We start from the raw sequence: 24,455 nt of genomic DNA on the forward strand, positions 1-24,455 counted from the left end.
GCGCGCGCGCGTGGGCAGGGCCTAGCAAGACCAACGGAAATCCCGCGGTGGGGGGGGGGGGTCTGCGGGGGGGAGGGCGTCGGGAGGAAACCGGGAGATGCCGCCTCCCCCAAGCGTCCGGATGATGGGGAAGAGGCTGGTCAGGCACAGGACGGCGTTTCTTGGCCACGCCGGGCGCGGGTGGTCTTGTCCGTTTCCCGGAGGTAGGGAAGCTCCCACCCCTGGCTTGGATGAAACTACCTCCGTGACGTGGCAGCCCGCGGCCCCCTGGAACACCCGGAGGCCGTAATTCCGCTGCGCCACGTGACTGCTCGGGGCCGCGCCCCCCTGACTGGGGTTTGAGGGGGGCGGGAGCTGTAGCTGTATCCTAAGAGCGCACGCAGGAATTGGACAGGAGTAAAGTTTGTGCCCTGCCCCGTGTTTCTTAGGTGCTTGAGTAGGTCCTTAATAGAGGATGTGTCGCACCCACGCGCGCGCGCGCGCGCACACACACACACACACACACACACAGGGTTTTTTTTTTTTTTTAGTAATCGATTTTGCTTAAAGTTCGTCTCTGATGTGTCCCACCCCCCTGTCCCCGAGAACTGGAAACACCACGTGGTCACTGAGTCTCAGCTCGGCCGGCCACGTATTAAGGAGACTGAAGCCAGAGCTGTCTCTGTGTGTCACCCTTTTCTTTCCACTCCCGACGCTTCCTAATTACTCGCTACTTCAGCCAACCGTAGCAACCAGAGCATCATCAGAATTACAGATGATGTGGGATGGAAAGCTATCTGATCCTTCTCCACCCACAGCTTGACACGCGAAGAAACCGAAACTCAGAAAAAGTGGCTTGACCGCAACACCCTGCCATTAAGAGCGCTGCGCGTTCGAAATCCCCGAGTGTCTTCTCATTGCTCAGGCATGTAGTGTGGGTGAGCGCCACCTGCCGTCCAATCTCACAAAAGACCGGGATAGCCGTGCTTGGAATCAGATGGTGAGAATTAGATTATAAAAGCTGTATTTAATGCCGTCTTTATCAGCTATTTTGTATTTGTCCCGCAGTTTTTATTTTGCACGATTATCTTAGTGAAGTAACACAAACACGGAGTCTTGTGATGTCTGCTTTAACACCCTGAAAATTTGACTGCATAAAGCACTTATATGGGGGTGCAATTCTAGGCCTTAAGACTTTGTTTAGTCTTTTATAACAGGGAGATCGTACACTTTTTCTTTTGTTTGTTTTTGGTTTTGTTTTTCTGAGGGGATGATTCCCAAGCAATGCTCAGGAGACAGGAGGCTGCTCTTGGTGATCATCTTGGCCTGTGATGCTGCCTATACTTGTAGCTGGAGACTGAGGGGGATGGTCAGGTGGTGTGGGGAGTGAAATCCCAGCCTCCTGCATGAGAGTCATGTGTACGTTTAAGAAGTGCTGGTTTATTAGAGAGAGATATGCAGGAGGAAACTCACCTGCTTCGTATGCTGCTGCAGAGGCCCTGAGCACAGCAAGATGTGGTCCCAAGCACACACCCCCAGAAGAATGTTCCCTACTTTATTTCTAATGGGCTGGGGGCTGGAGCAATAGCACAGTGGGTAAGGCGTTTGCCTTGCACGCGGCCAAGCCGGTTGGCCAAGGTTCGATTCCTCCGCCCCTCTTGGAGAGCCTGGTAAGCTACTAGTGACGTATTCGATGTGCCAAATACAATAACAACAAGTCTCACAATGGAGACGTTACTGGGTCTGCTCGATAAAATCGATGAAAAAAAAGGGATGGAGTGATAACCCAGCGGATAGGGTGTTTGCCTTGCACGCAGCTGACCCAGGTTCAATTCCTCCGCCCCTCTCGGAGAGCCTGGCAAGCTACCAAGAGTATCTCGCCCGCATGGCAGAGCCTTGCAAGCTCCTCGTGACGTATTCGATATGCCAAAAACAGTAACAACAAGTCTCACAATTTGTTGTGAGACATTACTGGTGCCCGCTCAAGCAAATCGACGAACAGCGGGAGGACAGTGCTGCAGTTTATTTCTAATATTTCCACCATTGCAGAGCAAGAACTGGCATCTGTAATACAGCTTAACAACATGTAGTAAACTTCACGTAGTATTTGTTTTACATTTTCAACTGAGAAGGATTCTAATATATCAGGCTAATTGTGAGTTATCTAATGCTACTATTAACACAGGTTAGAACTGATATGAAAATACTAATACTAGCAGTGCTGTCAGAGGTGGCTTTCCACTTGGACTCTGAATAACCTTTCAATGACTGTTCCAGGCTTTCAGAGGAAAGCACAACTCTTTTTGCATTGCATTCCAAGTTGGTTGAACATTGGAACCACTAAGGGAGATGTGAAAAAACTGATGCCCTAGTACTGATTAAATAAGCTTGAAAGTAATGCCTTAACATGAGGGTTGTTGAAGCTCCCTATGTGCTTCTAATCTGCAATTTACGTTGAAAAACCTTACTTTACTCTTGCCTTTCAAAGTGAGGTTCCTGAGCCAATATCATTAGTACCACCTCAAGATTTGTTAAAAGTGTGAAATCTCAGGCCTCCCCTCCAATCTCCCTGGAATCACATCCTGAATTTTTATTTTGTTTTGGGGCCACGCGTTGTGTTCTGTGCTTAGGGATTACTCCTGGTGTGACCTACTTTATTTTACATTGTCTGTTTTATTTATTTATTTTAATTTCTAATGTGCTGGAATGATAGCACAGTGGGTAGGGCATTTGCCTTGCATGCAGCCGACCGGGCCGACCGAATTTGATTCCTCCGCCCCTCTTGGAGAGCCTGGCAAGCTACTGAGAGTATCTCTCCCTCACAGCAAAGCCTGGCAAACTACCCGTGACGTATTCGATATGCCAAACACAGTAACAAGTCTCACAATGGAGACGTTACTGGGCCCACTCAAGCAAACTGATGAACAACGAGCAGACAGTGACAGTGATAGGGCACTGCCCCGTGTCACTATTTGTGAAGGCTCCCCAGGCCATTGTCACACATGTCATGTCAGTGAAAGTGACATTTGAGGAAATAACACAAAACTTCTGGGTATACAGGAGTCAAGGAGCACGGCCTGCAACTAGATCTAGCACCAGAAGCATTTCTCTTTCTACTATGCTTCAAATCTAGGTGTGTTAGAGCTTTATTTCAATCTTCAGTCATCTCAAAACTATATAAAACCCAGCTCCCGGAAGCGGACATCTTATTATCTCATTCTTACCTTGGACAAACTGGCAGGCTACCGAATGTAACCTGCCCACACAGCAGAGTCTGGCAAACTCCCCGTGGCGTACCCAATATGCCAAATACCAGTAACAATGATGGGTCTCATTCTCCTAACCCTGAAAGAGCCTTGAGTATGGCACTTTTTTAAAAATCTCAGGGCTAGGACGAAGGAGACGTTACTGGGTCCTGCTCGAGGCAATCGATGAACAACAGGATGGTCGTGATTGTGATCGATCTCAAAACTTCAGAAAACAAAAAGAAACTTTTCACCCTGTCTCATTACTTACTGCTTCAAGATTCCAGCTTACCTCTCCCCGCAGAACCTCTCTGATACCTTATGTGCCTGACTGGAAGCCATTGTGCCCCTCCCAATCCTGATATGGTAAGGTGCTTTTCAATACACCTCAAGATGAATAGTCTTGTCTAGCATGTGCCCTACTGGAATCCATTCCTGATATCACATGGTTCACCAGCACTACGGGTTACAGCCCTGAATAATCTCTGAGCATCACTGGTGTGGGCTGAAGACCCCAATACCATGGGATTGGCCCTTGGCTAAAAATCACAGGTGGGCTAGAACCTCCTGAGCACTGAGTAGGAGTACCCTCCCCCAAAATATTCAAGTGATTCTGTGCTGCCTGGTAAAGAGCACTTCCCTGGAGAGTCCAAGTGTCCCACACCCTCCCCAAAGATCCCAGGCTGCCCTGCTGCCCCTGGGGCTGGAGGCGCACATGCTTCCCAGCCAGAAGCTTCAGGACCCCTGTGCCAGAAGGCCAAGCACACCCTACTAAAAAGAACCGTCGGGGGAGAATATGGGATGCCAGGGATCAGCCTCAGGCCATGTGCAAGGCAAGCTCCCAACCTACTGTACTATCCCCAGATATCTATTTTAATTGAGGACATACCTTAATTTAAAAGATGTTAGAATAGGCAATACTGAGTATAAAGGGACTTAAGTGTCTCAGAATGATGATGATAATGATGTTTCTGTCTGTGGCAGTCTGGTGAAGAGGTAGCAGGGCAATTTCCTGCTATTTCCAGGTGCTTTTCAGGCTGGTCTAGTAATGAAAACAGCATCAGACAGATTAGCAGAAGAAAAAAAATCAACTTAACCACATATGTTTGGGGAATTTACATAGAGAATAAGTTTATTTCATTGGAGATTTAGTGTATGCATCCTGAGTTAGGGGCCAGAGATAGAGAGGGTAAGCATTTGTCTTGCATGCAGCCAGCCCAGGTTTGAACCCCAGCACCACATACAGTCCCCTAAGACTGCCAGGAATGATCACTGAGTGAAGAGCTATGAGTAAGTCCTGAGCACAGTTGGGGATATCCCCCAAACCTAAATAAATAAATAAAAATCCTGAGTCAAGAAGGGCTTGAGCGATAGCACAGTGGTAGGGCGTTTGCCTTGCACACAGCCAGCATGGCCAACCCAAGTTCGATTCCTCCGCCCCTCTCGGAGAGCCCGGCAAGCTACCGAGAGTATCTCGCCCGCACGGCAGAGCCTGGCAAGCTCCCCGTGATGTATTCGATATGCCAGACACAGTAACAACAAAGTCTCCAATGGAGACGTTACTGGGCCCGCTCGAGCAAATCGTTGATCAACGGGAGGGCCCTGAGTCAAGAAATGAAATACAAGTATTAGTCTTCAATGTGAAAGGAAAGGGGTGCTTCTAATGGCAAAAAAGAAAAGAAAGGGAAAAAGATGTTCTGCAATCAGTAGTTAACTTTAGTCATAACACTTTTTCTTATATCTTATTTCTGGGGCTGGAAAAATGGTCCAATGGGCTGCATGTCCTTTGTGTGCAGGAGGCCCAGAATCTTGCCCCAGCCAGCACTGTATAGTCCCTTGCACACCACTGGGCCAGACCCACCTATGCATATCCAGGAGTAGTCCATAAGCACTACTGCATGTGCCCACCTCCCCTCCCCAAATATTTCAGGAGAAAACTGTGAATCTCATAACAGCCTCAATTTTCTTTTTTTTTTAAAATTTTTTTATTAAAAAATGTTTTAATAGTGAGACATCATGAGGTACAGTTGCAGACTTACACATTTTTGTGCTTGGGTTTCAATCAGCACTCTTTACAATAGCCAGAATCTGGAAAAAACCTGAGTGCCGGAGAACAGATGACTGGTTAAAGAAACTTTGGTACATTTACACAATGGAGTACTATGTAGTTGTTAGAAAAGACTAAGTCACGAAATTTACATACAAGTGGTACTACATGGAAAGTATCATGTTAAGCGAAATGACTCAATTTTCTTTTTAAGGTAGCTAAGGGAAGTAGTATCTTCTAAACCTCCTGAGCCTTAATTAACCTTGACTCCAATCATCTGCATGGTAAAGTTACATGTCTTGGGGCGATCTGATCTGAACAACTCTGGTGTTTGCATACTGACATTGCAGAAGGGAAGTTCATTTTTACTGATCAGCTGCTGTGTGTCAAGTGCCATGAGAAGTGTCATCACACCAGAGGGTGGTTGGTAAAACCATTTCAAGAAGCAGCATTTGCCTTCCCTGTGAGAAATAAAAATTAAATATCATATTATTATAGGAAGAAAATAAAATTTAAGTGAGACTGCAGGGAGAAAATTTATATGCAAGACTGAAAAAAGAAGTATTATCACTTATCTCCATGAATTCTCAAATCACTGATTGAGATGTATTCCCCCCCCCCCCCGATTTGAAATTGATGCCCCAAATTAAATGAAGTTTTCGTCGTTATTTTATATTTTGGAACATTAAGAAGATCACGCTGGAGCGATAGCACAGCGGGTAGGGCGTTCGCCTTACAAGCGGCCAACATGGCCGACCCGAGTTCGATTCCTCCGCCCCTCTCGGAGAGCCCGGCAAGCTACCGAGAGTATTCGATATGCCAGACACAGTAACAACAAAGTCTCCAATGGAGACGTTACTGGGCCCGCTCGAGCAAATCGACGATCAACGGGAGGGCCTTTACTTACTTACTTTACTTTAAGAAGATCACGAAAGTTTTAGAGCTGGTTTTCAAAACCAAGTGAGGAAGGTGTAAAGTGATTTGATTGGTTATACAACTGGGACTAAAGTATACTTAATTTAAAATATGTCTAAAGTTTAAAAATTCAGGGTCTAGAATCCTGAGATTGTCAGCATATTCATTAATAAATAAATGTCTCTATTTGCACAGAGCCCAAACAAATTCCTTAGAATTTTAAATGTTTATTCATTTCTCCCAAACAAGAAAACTTCCAGATACCACACTCCTGTATCAACATGGCTTAGTTCAAGAGATAACATAGGTATGTGACTTTGGTATATCAACAATTAGGACAAAGTCATGTAACTTATATTTTGTATAGATCACAAGATACCTTTACTCTCAGTTGTAAGTTGGAAAAATCTAGAATTATATCTAATAAAAGTATTTTTATTTTATTAAAATAAGTCTTATACTTGGAATTTAAACTTTCTTAGTAACAACACAAAGCGTTAAAACAGAAGCATCACTGTATTATTACTCTTCAAATATTGTCCATCATCAACAACTTACAATATTATGGAATCTCAGAGATTTGCTTTGTACCTCTTTGAAATTATCACCACCCCCAACACCCCAAAGGTCCAGGGCTTCCTACCACTAAACACATCCTTCTACTCATTCCACCCATCTCTCCTCTGCCTTTTCTCTGGTAATCACCAGTCTTCACAGGCTTGGGATTAGTTTTATTGGTTTTTCCAGGTCATTTGCTTTAGCTATTCACTCTACATATGAGTGGAACCATCAGGTAATTGTATTTTATATCCTATTTAACTTCACATGATCCTTATTTCATGTGATCACCTCAAGTTCCATCCTTTTCATCTTAAAAATGCACAGGGCAGACAGGTCAGAGAATGGACCGCTATGACAATGATAGTGGGAAGTAATCACTTTGGACAAGAACTGAGGGCTGAAAGGAGGTAAAGTTATGATAAACATGATCACTTTTTGGTAACGATATTTCAAACCACAGTGCCTAAAAGGAAAAAAGAAAAGTGTCAATTATAGAGGCAGGTTGAAGGGCAGGAGGGTAACTGGGGACATTAGGGAAGCAGACATGGTGAAGGCATGGGTGCTAGAACATTATACAACTGAAATTCAAACATGAACAACTTTTTAACTTTGTATCTCACTGTGATTCAATAATTTAATAATTTTAAAGCAAAAAAATGATACAGTTCCACCCTTATAAATCCCAGAGCAGTGTTCCTTTGAGGATGCCAACTACAGCTTCATTGTCAAGTCAAATGGAGCATTAGGTTGATTTCATGTTTTGGCTATTGAGAACAATGCTACTATGAACATTAAGGTGCAAATATTCTTTCCAATAGATGTTTTCATATCTTTCTGATACATCCTAGAAGTAGTATTACTGGATTGTGTGGGATTTCCTTTTGGGAGTATGGGGTAATAAAATGTTTATTAGAAAGTAGTGGGGAAAAGGAAAGGAAGTAAAACTTCACAAACAAGGAGGAATTAGTATCGAACTAAGTACCAGTTTTCTTTAAAGAATCTCCATATTATTTCCCAGAGATGCTGCACTAATTTACAGTTGTACTAACAGTATACCAGAGTTCCTCCCTCCATATCCTCACCAACAGAGCAGATTCAAATGTATTGACTTTTTTTTTTTGCTTTTTCTTTTTTTTGGATCACACCCAGCGATGCTCAGGGGTTACTCCTGGTTCTCCTGGCGGTGTTTCGGGGACCAAATGGGATGCTGGGAATAGAATCCAGGTCCGCCGCATACAAGGCAAGCACCCTACCTGCTGTGCTATCACTTCAGCCCCTGAATTGAGTTTCTTTGATTTGGAGACAATATCTGACTGTGCTCAGGGCTTACTCCTGGATTTGTCTTCTGGATTACTCCTGGAGGGGCTGAGGGAACCATATGTAAACTGGTCAAATCTGGGTTGACTATATGCAAGGCAGGTACCTTACTGGCTGTACTCTCCTTGACCCCTCCAATCTTTTTGATATTGGCCATTTTCATAAGTATGGAATGACAACCTCATTATGGTCATGATTTACATATCTAATGGATGATATTGTTTGTGGGTCAACTATATGTCTTCTTTGGAGAAATGTTTATTCTGGTCTTTTGCCCATAATTTTAAGTGGATTGTTTTGTTGAGTTGTGAGTTCTTTTCATTATTTTTTATGTAATTTGGATATCAACTCTTTGTCAAACCTTGGAAGATGTCTCCTGTTGAACATGTTTCACAGTCTGGCTGATGAGTTGATTTAGTTTTTGTCTTTGAGCCACATCAGCAATACAGAGTATCTTTTTTTAAACAAAAATTAAAAATACAAGTTCTGGGCCAGGGAGATGACTTAAGGGATTGGCACATATGCTTTGCATACAAGAGCCCAGGTTCTATCTCTAGAACTGCATGGTCCCTGAGCATAGCTGGGAGCTGCTTCTGAGCAAAACATTGGAAATAGGTATTCCTACCCTCAACTCCTCTGGGTGCAGCCCAACCCTCAAACAAACAAAACTCACAAAAATTAAGTTCCTAGGCAACACCCTGAATATTACACCTTAGTAATTTTTTGAGCATAAATCTATGGAGCTATTCTAGCTTAACAGGTCCCATATACAACATTTATTTAACTTTTATACAAAATTTAAAAATTGTCTAGACACCATACTCCTTCATAATGTTTAGTGTAAGATATAGCATATATAGTCTCTGAGACTATAAAAACCAGCTCCCGGAAGAGAACAGTGCAGTCTCCTGCCCCTGCGCCTGGCTGTCCTCGCCGGGGCCCGTTGGAGGGGAGCGGGTTGAGCTTTCCTCCCCGCCCCGACCAGGGCTCCGGCAGCTGAAGACCTCCAGGACCAGCCACCACCATGCTGAGACCACTCTCCGCACACCTGAAGGTACTGGCAGAGGGACAAAGCCACGTGGGTTCCGGGGCCGAGATCTCCAAGCCTACTCGGATTGGGGCCGAGCATCCTCCACCCAGATCCTCCAAATTCCAGTAGGCGGGGGTCACACCCACTAACTGGCCCCCTGGCGCCGTGTAATCCCATCAGCGGCCAAGACTCAGAGGCTATAAAAACCAGCTCCCAGAACCGCGCGGCCGCGGTTATGACATCTCATTCCTACTTTGGACAAACTGGCAGGCTACCGAATGTAGCCTGCCCACACGGCAGAGTCTGGCAAACTCCCCGTGGCGTACCCAATATGCCAAATACCAGTAACAATTATGAGTCTCATTCTCCTAAAGAGCCTTGAATATAATCTCAGGGCTAGGATGAAGGAGACGTTACTGGGGCCTGCTCGAGGCAATCGACGAATAACAGGATGATTTGTGATTTGTGATAGCATATATACTTATTCAGTCCTGGGCCCTTCACAACAACTGTGGTAGATAACACAGGCTTTGTTTGATTTTTGTTTTGAATGAGTCAACCTGGATGGTGATCTGTGGCCACCAGGGCTAGGGTAGTGTATGGTGCTAGGGACTGAATTCACATATGCAACACAGGTCACTTGCGTGATTGTCCTGGTCTAGTATGCTGTTTTGCAATAGAAAATCAGAGCAGAGTTCTGAGTTCTTGCAGGTAGAGGAATAGCAGAACCATAATTCTAACCCAGACTGACAGACTCTAAGACATATATTCTTTTTTTTGGGGGGTGTTAGGGCATTCCAAGTGTTGCTCATGGTTTACTCCTGGCTCTATACTCAAGGAATCACCCCTGGTAGGGCTTGGGGGGCTATATGGGGTGCCAGGGATTGAACTAGGGTCAGCCACATGTAAGACAAACACTATGCCCACTATATAATCTCCCCTCCCCATATATATTTTTAACATATTTATTGGGTTTTTTTGGAGGGGTTGAGAGAACTGGGTGTTGGGGACCATGAGGACTATACCCAGCAGTGCTGGGAAGGCTCTATGGTACCAACCCCAAGAACTATCTCTCTGGCCCTAGGATGCATCTTGACACTAAGCAGCATCTCGGTCCCTTAAGAATGTGGTACAGGCAGTAGCTTTCATGCTTTATACCTCATGTCTTAGATTTTGGGGTAAAAGCATATTCCAAACAAATAAATGCATTATTTTAAAAAGACATATTCTGCTTGTTATAAGTTAGGGGGAGAGTGGAAATCGGGAATAAATGTGAATCAATTAAGGAAGCCTAAGGGGAGTCTTCATGGTGCTGAAAATGTTACGACTTGAGGAGATGTCCATAGGAATTTACTCATGATAAAATATCACACAAGCACCATGCAGGAGTACTATGTAGCTGTTAAAAAAGATGAAGTCATGAAATTTACATACAAATGGTACTGCTTGGAAAGTATCATGTTAAGCGAAATGACTCAGAAAGAAAGGGATAGATATAGAAAGACTGCATTCATCTGGGGAACATAAAATAAGAAAATAGGAGACTAACACCCAAGAATGGCCGAGATTAGTACCAGGAATTTTACTTCATGGCTTGGAGGTCAGCCACACATGCGAGTGGAAAAGGGAGCTCAGATAGAGAAGGGAGCACAAAATAAAGGGTGTTGGGAGGATCCTCCCAGGATGGGAGAAGCATGCTGAAAGCAGACCAAACATGATTGCCACTCATTGCCTCTTTTGCAAACCACAACACCCAGAAGGAGAGAGAGAACAAAAGGGAATGCCCTGCCACAGAGGCAGGGTTGGATAGGGGGGTTAGGGGGGTGGGAGGGATACCGGGATCCGTGGTGGTGGGAAATGGGCACTGGTGGAGGGATGGGTATTTGATCATTGTATAACTAAAACCCAAGCACAAAAATGTGTAAGTCTACAATTGTACCTCATTGTGTCTCACTAATAAAAAATAATAAAAATTTTAAAAAATTAAAAAATAAAAAATAAATTTAAAAAAGCACCATGCACTGAAGTCTGGTTTTGATGTCATCTGATGGTTGTATAAAGAAATGGTCATCATGAAAACTGGGGGATTGCTAAACAGGAATGTTAGGTACTATTTTTTGTGACTTCCTCTCATCTATATTGTTTCATAATAAAAAGACAATTAAAAAAGCAGATGCTCCTCCCTTTGATAAGTAACCGAATCAGAGAAGGGAAATGTTCCTCCAGGCAGGAGAACTAAATAGAACTGGGTCAAGCAGGAGAGTAGCAAGACTAAGGCAGTTACTGTGCAAGGTCCACCACAGAGTCCAGCACTGCCAGACTCCTTCGAGGAGACCATGGCTAGTCCCCAATGATTAAGGTTCAAATGGTTAGATAAGAACCTCTGGGAAAAAGCAAAGAGAAGGCAACCTTGTCCTACATTCATAAAATCTGTCTCCTGAGTCAGCAGCCTGAGTTTCAAAAGTTCCTCAGATGACATGGGAGAGTTAAGAATAAAATAGGATCTTGGGTCCAGAGAGATAGTATAGTGGGGTAGGGCGCTTGCTTGCCTGGCACACAGCTGCCCTGGGTTTGATACCTGGCTCCACATAAGGTCTCCCTGGGCACGGATTTCCATTCTGTCAGGAGTCCATCCCCACCCCTGCGACCTAAAACCACCTAAAACCTTGATTTTTCACAGGGTCAGAATGGATTCCAACAAGCATGCTTTTCATGCATTATAAAACCCCAGTGTGGGCTGTTTCCTGGACACTATATATAAACAATGAGCTATGACTCTGAACTGCTTTTTCCTCATAGTTTCTCTCCTAGCAAGTTACTAAGGTTTTCCTGACAGGTGAATAATTATGAAATGGTGACCCTAAGGGGATGGGGCTACCTGACGCTGCCCTAAAGGATCAGAGCAGCCTGACACTGGTGAGCTGGTCCAATACCTTAATTATCCATTTGGGCCCACGCTCAAGGTGCTCAGGGGTCACTAGTGCTGCCAGGGATCAAATGCAGGCCAACCATCGACTAGGCCTTGGAGCCTTCTCCCCAGCCCAAATGATCATAACTCAGGCTGTTGCTGTACAGGAACAAGCAGCGGAAACTTAAACACAGCCCCCTCAGGTTCCAGCTCACCTCTTGCTTTTAAGATAACCTAAAGATTGTGTGATTGTAACCCAAACATGAAAGCTTGTAACTATCTCATGGTAATTCAATAAAAAAAAAAAAGATAACCTAAAGAATCTCTTAGATGTGTATTCGGCGAATATCCTTTCCCATTCTGTAGACTGTCTTTGTATTTTGGCCACTGTTTCTTTGGAGGTGCAGAAGCTTCTTAGTTTAAGATAGTCCCATTTATCTATCTCTGTTTTCACTTGCTCGGCCAGTGGCGTGGCATCTTTGAAGATACCATTAGCTTCAATATCATGGACGGTTTTGCCAACTTTGTCTTCAATGAAACTAACACCCAAGAGTGGCCGAGATTAGTACCAGGAGGTTTGCTCCATGGCTTGGAGGCCACCCACACATGCTAGGGGAAAAGGGAGCTCAGATAGAGAAGGGAGCACCAAATAAAGGGTATTGGGAGGATCCTCCCAGGATGGGAGAGGCATGCTGAAAGTAGACTATAGACCAAACATGATTGCCACTCAATGCCTCTATTGCAAACCACAACACCCAGGAGAGAGAGAACAAAAGGAAATGCCCTGCCACAGAGGTAGGGTGGGATGGGGGAATGGGGGGTGAGAGAGATACTGGGACCCGTGGTGGTGGTAAATGGGCACTGGTGGAGGGATGGGTATTTGATCATTGTATAACTGAAACCCAAGCACTTGTAAAGTCTACAACTGTACCTCATGGTGTTTCACTAATAAAAATTAAAAAATAAAAAATAAATGAAGTTAAAAAAAAAAAAAGAATCTCTTAGAATCAGTGCTTAAGGAGGAAGTGCACAGAAAACAGCCTCTAGCTAATCTGGAGACTTCCTACCCCCTCCCCCCATCCTGTTTGTTCCCAAACCTAGCCCCAGTTTTTGGAGAAACAGACAAAATAGAAGTTTCAAACCCTCCTTTCTACCTACATGAAATGAACTTCCTGTTGACAGCTTGACAGGCCAGACTTCAATTCCCAGCACTATATGTTCCCCAAGCAACACCTGGAGTAACCCACCCCACCCCAAGGACAGAGCATCAACAGATATGCACCAAACACACAAGCAGGTAAGAAAATGTTCTCTGAGACAAAGGGACAGGGAGGAAAATTTGAGCATTGCTCCTGCCACCTAGACTACAAGAAAATGTCTCTTCCTCCTTGCAAAGGCTGGTGTGAGGGGGTTTGGCTTTCTGACATCAGAGAGTGGGCCTTGGTTCAGTTTCAATGTCCAACAATGTAATACTGTTACATATGCTTATAATCAACACTATTAGGCACTGCTGCTGAATTATGAATGTTAAGGGATCTGCAGCACATTCTTTACAGGAGAAGCCATGACTTTGATTACTTATACCACATGGTCCCCAGAGCCCTATGAATAGTGACCCCTGAGCACTGATTTGGGATTACCCACCCCATCCCCCAGCACAAACTGGGTGCTGGCCCTAAAACTGCAACAAAAATGTTTTGGGCTACAAGTAACAAATTCCTCAGTCAATACTCTCATAAACTTTATACCTACTGCATGAAATCCAGAGAAAGGCCCCAGAGGGCTCTGGGACTGACATCACCAACCTTTCCTTGATTTTTGTTTTCTTCATGGCTCCATGGCATGGAGAAAGGTAAGAGGCAAGATCAAGGTCCTCTTGCCTTTCTCATTCTCTCTCCTTTTGCCAGAAAGTAGCCTGGGGTCACTCCTGGGAAACTGAGTCTTTTACTTATTGTCTTTGTTTTTTTGTTGTTGTTAGGCCACACCCAGCGGTGCTCAAGACTTACTCCAGGCTCTGCATTCAGGGATCATTCCTGATCTGGGATCACTTAGAAGGCCATATGAGGTGCTGGAGAACAGTCCATCTGTTCTCCAGCGTGCAAGGCAAACAGTCTACCCACTGTCTATCACGCTGGCCCCAACATCTTTATGGAAGAACTTCGGAAGAAAGAGGAATGGATGGGACTGGAAGATGGGTGAGCTAACCTTAGCTTCTTAAACTGTGGGTCCTGGTCCCGTGGAGTCGTGTAACTGAATAAGGTTGTGTGAGAAATATGCCAACTGTAAAATAATTCTACTATGCAGTGACCAAATTAAAAATAACCATGTGACAAATTCAAGGTGTTTCTGGCAGTGCTTACCTGTGTTGGGGTGAAAAAAGGGCCACAAGTAGAATGGGTTTTTTGAGGAGGAACAGTATCACATCTGGCTATGTTTACAGGTTATTCCCAGGTGGAGCTTAGAGTTGAACCAAGTGTGCTCAAGTCGGTTGAGCTATCTCTCTAGACTGAGATCGCATAGAACAACAGCTTTCCAGTGAAATTTTATTAGGTGTCATTTAATTCAATTCAATTTAATTCAATCTAGAAACCGTTGATCATTAGGACATACTAATACATTATTAGAAAATATTAAGATGCCAATCAAGCTTGAAGAACTCCACTGTCAATAATTATGCATTGTTGAGTTGGTCTTTCATTCTCTGTTGGAACTAATTCTAATCTTTGAAGAACTCCTGTTCCTTCAATTAATTGCCTATATGAAAGAAAACAGAAATTTTAGTTGTTCATGAGCTTTCATATTCTATACACATTCCTAAACTGAGTTCTGGTCAAGGGAAGTGACTCGAAGAATTAGAACACAAGCTGGGTATGTGGAAGCTCGGAGTTTGATCCCTAGCACCACAGTGTCCCCTGGCCACTGCTGGATGACTCTACCCACTAAAAATAAAACAAGACAAAAAACATAAAGTCTTGCATGGCTTTGACTGGTCCACAAAACAAAAAAAGAAGGTAAATTTCTGGAAGGGTGGCACTGAGTGATTATTTGTCCGAGAAGGGGACAGTAGACCAAATAAATTTAGGAACCTCTGAGATAAAGAATTTAAAGGCTATTTGTTTTAAAATGAAGTAAAGAATGCAATTTCAAAAATCAGAGTCTACTTTATTAGGCCCAGGTGAAATAAAAGGCAAGAGATTATTTGAGGTGATATATCTATTAACATAAAATCACCTCTTAAAACATCACTCATGAGGTCACCAGTTGCCCCCCACAAGCGGCTCTCTGGCATGGCCATGGCCCCAGAAGAACAACGACTTAATGTAGAGCCCAGAAGCTTGGAGCAGAAAAGTGAACGGACTATGTGTTATTCCACACCACCATGTCTGCCCGGAGGGGAAAGGGAGTTGGTCCCTTCCGCCTTCTCCCCTCTGGAAAGAAAGATGGCAGCCGCTTGGGAGCCTTGTGGAAAGCCAGGTATGAGCCAGTGGTGATGGGGCGACTAAAACCTCATGGGAAGGGGGGTATTCCCAGCTTGTCCTTCATGCCCTACCGAGGTCACCAGTTGCCCCCCACGAGTGGCTCTCCAGCACGGCCATGGCTCCAGAGCACAGAAAACAATCTCTTAATTATATGACTCTCAGTAGAAATACTTCCAGGGTCATGGTCACGGTCCTCCCATTGTTCATCAATTTGCTCGAGCAGGCCCAGTAATGTCTCCATTGTGAGACTTGGTTGTTACTGTGTTTGGCATATCAAGTATGTCACGGGTAGCTTGCCAGGCTTTGCCGTGCGGGCGAGATACTCTCGGTAGCTTGCCAGGCTCTCTGAGAGGGGCGGAGGAATCGAACTCGGATCAGCCATGTTGGCTGCGTGCAAGGCGAGAAATCCAAAATCGCGCGGCCGCAATCACGATTGCGGCCGCGTGACAACATTTAATTCTTGAACACAGCTGTAGAAAGCAAATCATTTCACAATGCTTTTTCAGCATGTCTGATTTGGGTGGGGGGTAAACTCTAAATAATAATGGTGCATCTTTTATCGAAACAATGAATCTAGTCAAAGTAGATAGAGTGTTAACTAGAATTCATCTGCCTCACAGGCATTGGGAGGGGTGGGGGGTGGGGGTCTATTGGGGTTCTTCGTGGTGAAAAATAAGTATTGGTAAAGGGAAATGTGTTTGATATTTGCATGACCAAGACCTAAACCTGAAAGCTTTGTAACTTTTCCCATAGTGATTCAATAAATAAATAAATTAATTTTAAAAAATTAAACCAATTGACTTAAAAAAAATCACTCATGAATAGCTCTGGTTGTATCCACTTTGCCATGATTTCCCCACATTGGCTCTGGGATTGCCCCAGTCTATTGTTCTCACCTTAGAGTCCTCCTTAAAATGCCAATCTGATATTATCTCCTCACTTAAAACACTTTCCCATTACACTTAGAGAAAGACCAAAAAATCTCTATCATGGAGGTCTTAGGGCAAAAAGCATCTGTGGGGCAGGCAAGCTTGAGATCATGAGTTTGAACCCTGGTGCCACTCACATGCAGACTGCTGCCCCGGCAGCCCTGATGTGGGAACTCTTGGCCACAGCGCTATATGCAATCAGGGCAATGCAGCCAGGTGAGTGAGCATGACAATTAAGTGTGAACCCTGGGGAGCATCATAACTAAAAAGCTGTGCAAGCACCACAGCCAGTGTGCCCCTCCCCTCCCCTGGGCACTCCTATTATGGCCCCCAAACAGAATAAAACAAAACAAAAAAGAAGGTAGATTTCCAGAGGTGTGGCACTGAGTGATTATTTGTCTGAGAAGGAGACAGTAGACTTCTAAGTTTGGAAATCTCTGAGATAAAGGATTTAAAGGATCATCTAAGCACATGTTTGAGAGTAGAGACTCTCAGCCAGGTGACAAGAAGATAGTGAAATGATCCAACAAATGGTGGAAACTATTTGTTTTGAACTGAAGTAAAGAATGCAATTTCAAAAATCAGAGTCTACTTTAGTAGACCCACGTAAAATAAAAGGCAAGAGATTATATTAGGCGAAGTATCTATTAATATAAAATCACCTCTTCAGAAATCTCCTTTGGATGAAAATTTTTTTCTACTTTTTTCAACCTAGTAATGTCAAAGGAAGGATTATAATTAAGGATTAATTGTGGTTAAGATTAACACTGGCATAAAATATTTTCATGGTATAAGGAATAAATAATTATCCAATGGAGTGGTTGAAATAATCTAACACTAAGAAAAAATGTAACACTTTCATCATTTTCAGACAGAGAGACCTACACTTATGTTTGCTTCAGCAATTGGAGATATGGAACACTGAAGTGATGAAATATCATGCACTGTCCATTTTGGGTCCATAAAACTTTAAGCATTGTGCTAATATTTCATAATACATATTACCGATATACCTATATGGTTAATATTTCATTAACAGACACATATTTAAAACTGTTCAGAAAAAATGTTATTTATAATTTGTATAGTTTTTATTTATTTCTTTACAATCTTCAAAGACATTACTTAAGTGGCTTTCCTTTACACTTTTCTATCTAGATTACTTATAGTAATTTATATCTACATTAGCTCTATATTATTAAGAATTATGACATTAATCATAATTATTAAAAATTGGAGTGATAGCACAGTGGGTAAGGTGTTTGCCTTGCATGCGGCCAACATGGCTGACCAGGATTCAATTCCTCTGCCCCTCTCGGAAAGCCCGGCAAGCTACCAAGAGTATCTCTCCTGCATGGCAAAGTCTGGCAAGATCCCCATGATGTATTCAATATGCCAAAAAACAGTAACAACAAGTCTCACAATTTGTTGTGAGACACTACTGGTGCCCGCTCGAGTAAATAGATGAACAATGGGAGGACAGTGCTACAGTGCTACAGTTAATATCCTTAAAACTTAAGATAAAATGATGTATGGATAGTGGACTAAATATTCTAAATACCATACCTAAATTGTTTTTATATAATTGTTTCTAAAAAATTTGTATCTAAAAGATTTGTTTCAATTTGCCTATATTTATATTACTTTTGCTTTAAAACCCTATCTTTATTTAACCATTAACTACATACAATACTTAATTTTTATGTTTGGGAAGGAGGAAGCACCCAGCAGTGCATGTGTGTTAAGTTACTCCTGGCTCTGTGCTTGGGGATTCTTCCAGCATTGCTCAGGGAACAAATGGGGTCAGGGATCGAATTCAGGCCTCCTTTGCAGAGCTTGTGCAAAGCAGTTCATTGAGATAGTCCTCTGCTTAACCCTCCAAATATTATTGATCACATTTTACATCTGAATATTTTATATACATATTACATATAATATTTACATATGAATATTTCAAATATATTTGAATATAATACATATAATATTTAAATATGAGTATTAAATAGATAAACTTACAATGCACCTACCCAAAGGCCACATATTTTTTATCTAGATAGGGAGTTGGTTGTAGGGTGACATAGAATTGCGAGGCATTGCTGTGACGACCTTTGTTAACCATTCCAAGAACTCCTCTTTTATTATGAGGAATTGAAAAGTTTTCATCTGAAAAGATAGCAATCAGTATATCATGAAAATATTGCTATTTTTTCTACTGACTATAATACAAAAAGCACAAATAGAATGCTGTCAACGATATTTTCACAATTCATTCTACTCTTTAGATGTTTTAAATTATTTTTTAAAGGGTTTGATGCCATACCTTGGTGCTCAGGGTTTACTCCTGGCTCAGGAATGGACCATATGTGAGGCCAGGGAATCTAACCAAAGTTAGCTGTGAACAAGGCAAATACCCTAGCCCCTGTACTATCTCTTCTCTCCCTTTATTAAAAGTATTTTGTTTTATATTATTTTAACTTGGCTAAGGTAAAGGCCCTCCCGTTGATCATCGATTTGCTCCAGCGGGCCCAGTAACGTCTCCATTGGAGACTTTGTTGTTACTGTGTCTGGCATATCGAATACTCTCGGTAGCTTGCCCGGCTCTCCGAGAGGGGCGGAGGAATCGAACTCGGGTCGGCCATTTTGGCCGCTTGTAAGGCGAACGCCCTACCGCTATGCTATCGCTCCAGCCCAAGGTCAGTATGAGCGTGGAGTGAGAGTAGTACAGGTACCAGCACATTTGCTTTGCACACAGCTGACCCCAGTTCAATAACTGGCACTGCAAATAGTTCCCTGAACACTTCCAGAAGGGATCCTTAAGCTTAGAGCCAAGGATAAGCCCATAGCACCACAGGATATTGCCCTCAACCCTCAAAAAATATCAAAACAAAAAATGTTGACAGAACAACTACAAAAAGATTGGCAATAAAATCTTAGTAGAAATATCTGGGAGCTGGAGTAATAGTACAGTGGGTAGGGTGTTTACCTTGCATGCGGCTGACCCAGGTTTGATCCCCTGAATCCCTTATGTCCCCTGAGCACCACCACGAGTGATTCCTGAGTACAGAACCAGGAGTAACACCTGAGCATCGTTGGGTGTGGCCCAAAAACGAAAGAGAAAAAATAAGAAAGATTTGAGCATATATTTGTATAGTTTTTTGCTACCATAGATAAAAATAATTATGCTAAGAAAACTAATTGGGAGATGGTTGGGCCATACATAGTGATTCTCAGAGGCTACTCATAACTCTGTGCTCAGGAGTGACACTTGAGGATTATATGGGATTCCCAAGATTTTAAGCTGATTAGCTGCGTGCGAGGCAAGTGTCTTTACCCGTATGCAATATCTTCAGCCCCAAGAAAATGAAATACTTAAATGTTGATAATGAAAGGAAACGAATTCATAGTCATTTTTAATAACTAAACCTAACCTAAATTTTAATCTCAACCTATGGACTGACTAAGATATCATGGAAAGGGATGTGTGAGAGGGTTAACAAAGAACTACACAGAGGCTGTCAAGCTGCCCTTTCAGGAGTCTTATTCCAGCAGGAAGTAAGTAAAATTTGCCTCCAAATTAAAATACACAGAGGGAAATTGTGGAAAAGAAATGGAGTGAAAGTTTTTATTCAATAACTTTATAAAATTCTGAGTATTGAGAAAGAAAAATTTTAAGTATCCATAAGATTTTCTTAAACAAAAATTGCTATTTGTATTTTAAGTTCAAGGTCTCACCTACTAAGCAATGAATCCCTGTCTATGATGGTGACTTTCAGATTACTGTAAACTGAATAAAGTCCTTGAAATCCTAAAATCATAAAACTTACAAATAAAATCATTTTTGTAATTATAATTACATTGATGCCCCGTATTCATTTCAGTGGAATTCAGAAATAACCTATTAATTTCATAGAAAACTACACAGAAGAGAAAGTAACCCAAAGCAAAGATTCAAAGTTTTAATAAAAGATATATGTAAATAATATTTAAGGGCATTGCTCTTAGATATTATAATTAATTTTCCTTAAATTGTCTAGAATATAGGAAAGAAAATTTACAGAGTTTTGACATTTTGGTATTTGTTGTTAGCTTTTTAGTTTGGGGGCTACAACCAGTGGTGCTCAAGGGATATTCCCAGGGCACAGTTTGCATTGCATGCAACCCACCAGGGTTCTATCCCTGGCATCCCATATGGTCGCGTGAGCACCGCCAAAAGTAATTCCTTAGTGCAGAACCAGTAGTAACCCCTGAGCATCATCATGGTGACCCAAAAAGCAAAAAATAAAAAAATAAAAAATACTCCCAGGTCTATGCTTCAGTGCTCTGGAATCCTGTGGGGCCAGGGATAGAACCTGGGCCTGCTACATACAAAAGAGCCACTAAATTGGCTCTCTGGCCCTAGAGTTGTGACATTTTTACCCCAAATTCTGATGGGACAACTTCTAAAGCAGTTAATCATAATACCTATTTTAAAAATGCTATTTGTGTGATGTATGAAGTCCCAGGCAGCCTTCTGCCCCAAATGCCTCAGTACCACCTGAATTTCTAGGCCATGGTAACTGAAGCACCTGCTGTCCATAAAGAGTGAAAGGGCACTGGAGAGGCAGCTCGACTGGCTACAGAGTCTGCTTTGCCTGCAGGAGGCCCGAGTTTGATTCCTATCCTGAGCACTACCACAAGCAACACCCAATTACCAAATGCAGTGTAGAGGCCCTAAGGACTGCCAGGTATGGCCCCAAATCCAACTGGAAAAAAAAAGAGCAAAAGAAAGTGAAGGCAGGGCCAGAGCAATAGTTCAGAGGTAGGGGGTGTTTGCCTTGCATGTATCTGACCTGGGTTCCATCCCTGGCATCCCATATGGTCCACCAATCCTGCCAGCAGTGATCCCTGAGTACAGAGCCAGGAGTAAGGCCTGAGAACAGCTAGGTGTGACCAAAAACTAAAAAGGATAACGATGATGATGATGATGATGATGATGATGATGATGATGATGATGTTACTAAATTGAAGGCGTGGTAGAATCCCAGGTTTGCTTCATTACAGTGTCAGGGATGCTGCATGTATGCCACCACTTACAGGATAGTTAAGCTCTGGTTAACACTAGCATTATTATCCTATCACTCCCTATTAGGGAAGGAACATAACAGTTTGTTTAAAACATACATATGAATTTAAGTGTGAAGAAACTTAGTTTCTGAACTTAAGGTAACACTCAAACTGATGCTTATAATAATGGAAACAACTCTTAAGTCTGGGGAAAATGTCCAGCATTCTCACCAGCAAAAGCAAAATCTGGCCATTTGGAACATTTCCATGGAGAAAAATTCTCACCTGGATTTGAGCATCAATTTATTTCATCTATAAATATATTTATTTATCTAAGGGTAACTTAACTATCATATTTAAAGTTTAGAGGCTGGGGAGAGAGCTCAGCAGGTTGGAATGACTGCTTTGCATGCAGAAGTCAGGGTCTGAATCCCTGGCACTACATGGTCCCTTGAGCACTGCCACAAGTGACCCCTCAGCTGGAGTGGCACCTGAGTACCCCCAGATGTAACCCCCAAGACAATAAAAATGAACAAATAATAACCTACCTAGTGATTTTGGTGGTGTTGGGAACCCAAAGGGTGTCATGTATGCAAAACAGGCACACTACAGCCCCATCCCCTGCTTAGCATTTAAAGTGTTTTATTAAATTTTTAATTAATAAAAAATATTTATTAAATAAATGGAGTGAATTAAATGGGCTAGAGTGATAGTGCAGCAGGTCAAGTGTTTGTCTTATGCCAGATGTGACCCAAACTACACCCACCCCACAAAAAAAGTTTTATTTTTTGGTTCTTTGGGCCACATCCAGCAGTATCTAGGGGCTACTCCTGGCTCTGTGCTTGAGTGACCTTGTTTGTGATGCCAGGGACTGAACTTGGGTCTCACACATGCAAAGCAAGCCCTTCAGTCCATTGACTTATCTCTCTGGTCCCATACTAACATTTTAAAATTGCTGCTTTAATGACATTTTGTTGAGATTCTGTTGAGACGGAAGCGGTCATGGAAGCCCTAGCCAATCAGGGCGTACAAACTCAATACATCAGGATCCTTCGTGAGCTCTATTGCGGATTCACTACCAAGATCTCACCATTCTACAAAGAAGTAATCATCCATATCAAGAGAGGGGTTCGGCAGGGTGATACCATTTCACCAAAACTCTTCAGTGCCACCCTCGAGAACATCATGCGACGACTAGAATGGGAAAACATGGGAGTGAAGATAGATGGTCGGCAACTACACCACCTCCGCTTTGCTGATGGCATCGTTCTAATAACACCAAACATCAGCCAAGCGGCACAAATGCTGGCCAACTTTGACCGTGAGTGTGGAAAGGTAGGACTACAGCTGAATCTTACGAAGACAATGTTTATGAGAAACAGCCTTGTTCCTGACGCTCCATTTGCTCTCAACGGAACCACCATCTCCGAATGCAACAGTTATATATACCTAGGTCGAGAAATCAACATGATGAATGACCTAGCACCTGAGTTGCGCAGGAGGAAGAGAGCGGCTTGGAATGCCTTCAAGAGCATTGAAGAAATAACTAAAAGGACAAAGAACCTCCAGCTACGAGCACATCTCTTTGATTCCACTATTCTTCCTGCATTAACATATGCCTCAGAGACCTGGACCCTACGAAAACAGGATGAGAACGCTATTCGGGTCTCTCAAAGAGGAATCGAAAGAACTATGCTTGGAATATCTCGATTCACTCAAATGAGAGATAGAATCCGAAGTTCTGATCTTCGTCAACGCTCAAGAATCAGGGACGCTGTCTCATTTGCCAAGACATCAAAAATCAGATGGGCTGGACACGTAATGAGGTTTACAGACAACCGCTGGACTAGAGCCATTACTGATTGGATTCCACGGGACATCAAAAGATCACGTGGACCCCACCTATAAGATGGTCAGACTTCTTCGTCAAGACCCTAAATGATCGGTTTGAGGCTCTGCATGTTCCTAGAACGAACAGATACCATTGGGCTACGCTAGCACGCAACCGGGATGAATGGAGACGTTACTGGCACCCGCTCGAATAAATCGATGAATAACGGGGATTAAGTGATTAAGTGATTAATGACATTTTATTTTTATTTATTATTATTATTTTGGTTTGGGAGCCATACTCAGCTGTACTCTGGGCATTCTCCTAGTTGTTCATCAGGGGCATTATTAGGGGACCATTTGTGGTGCAAGGGATTAAACCTGAGTAGGCCATGGGCAAGACAAACATCGTTCCTGTTGTACTATCTCTCCAGACTCTTATTTTATTTTTAAAAGGGTCGACCCAGAGGTGCTTGGGAGCCCACCAGGTATCCTGGTGATACTCAACATAGCAATACAGACCTGAAGATTTGGGGCTCGGGTTGGCCGTGATATGCTGTGTGGGCCTGGTGGTGCTATGGGTCTAGCAGGACTCTACTCCTCCTTCTGTGGTGAGCCATGTAGAGTGAGGAGCCAAACACAGGACTTGCATATGTGTGGCATTCATGCCATCTTTTGAACTATCTCATAGGGCTCTGAAAGGTTTCAACTCAATTGGCTCATATGAGAAAGAGTTCAATGCAAACAATTTCACCCTCATCTCAGCTTCCTGGGGAGAAACACCTACAACTGCCACAGGCAAACAAGGGGGAACATGGGATGCTGCATGGGAACACACATCACAGATACTCTAAGCTGCCTCTGGGCACAGTGTTATAAGCCATATCCACCCACACCTGGTGTTACAACTTGACTACTTCCCACTCCAGACACGCCTCCCACCTTCCACCACTTTAAAATCACTTACAAGCCGCAGCTCTCCCAACACTTCCTCCACATACAACAGGGATTTTTCAAGACGAGGAGAGACATTTATTAAATTTCTTGATCATGTGAAATATATATAAATATATATACTTATATCAGGCTACTTTTTATTGGGGTGGGGGGAGGCATAGTCTGCAATGCTGAAAAGCACTTCCTGGCTCCGTGCTCAGAAGTGATCCCTGGCA

The 24,455-nt window shown here is 43.0% G+C and overlaps 1 protein-coding gene across 1 annotated transcript in view; it reads right to left on the reverse strand.

The window, feature by feature from the left end:
- Positions 1 to 14,644: 14,644 nt before the first annotated feature.
- The window catches only part of PPIL6 (peptidylprolyl isomerase like 6), a 34,647-nt gene continuing 24,836 nt past the window's right edge, over positions 14,645 to 24,455 (reverse strand). The window contains exons 7-8 of the mRNA XM_056125326.1: positions 18,438 to 18,573; positions 14,645 to 14,756 (exon numbers count right to left, since the gene is read on the reverse strand). Of these exons, the coding sequence (XP_055981301.1) occupies positions 14,645 to 14,756; positions 18,438 to 18,573 (248 nt within the window). The remainder of the gene's footprint in view (positions 14,757 to 18,437; positions 18,574 to 24,455) is intronic.

Source organism: Sorex fumeus, unplaced genomic scaffold, assembly GCF_029834395.1.
Source record: "Sorex fumeus unplaced genomic scaffold, SorFum_2.1 ptg000054l, whole genome shotgun sequence".
Classification (NCBI taxonomy): Eukaryota; Metazoa; Chordata; class Mammalia; order Eulipotyphla; family Soricidae; genus Sorex; species Sorex fumeus.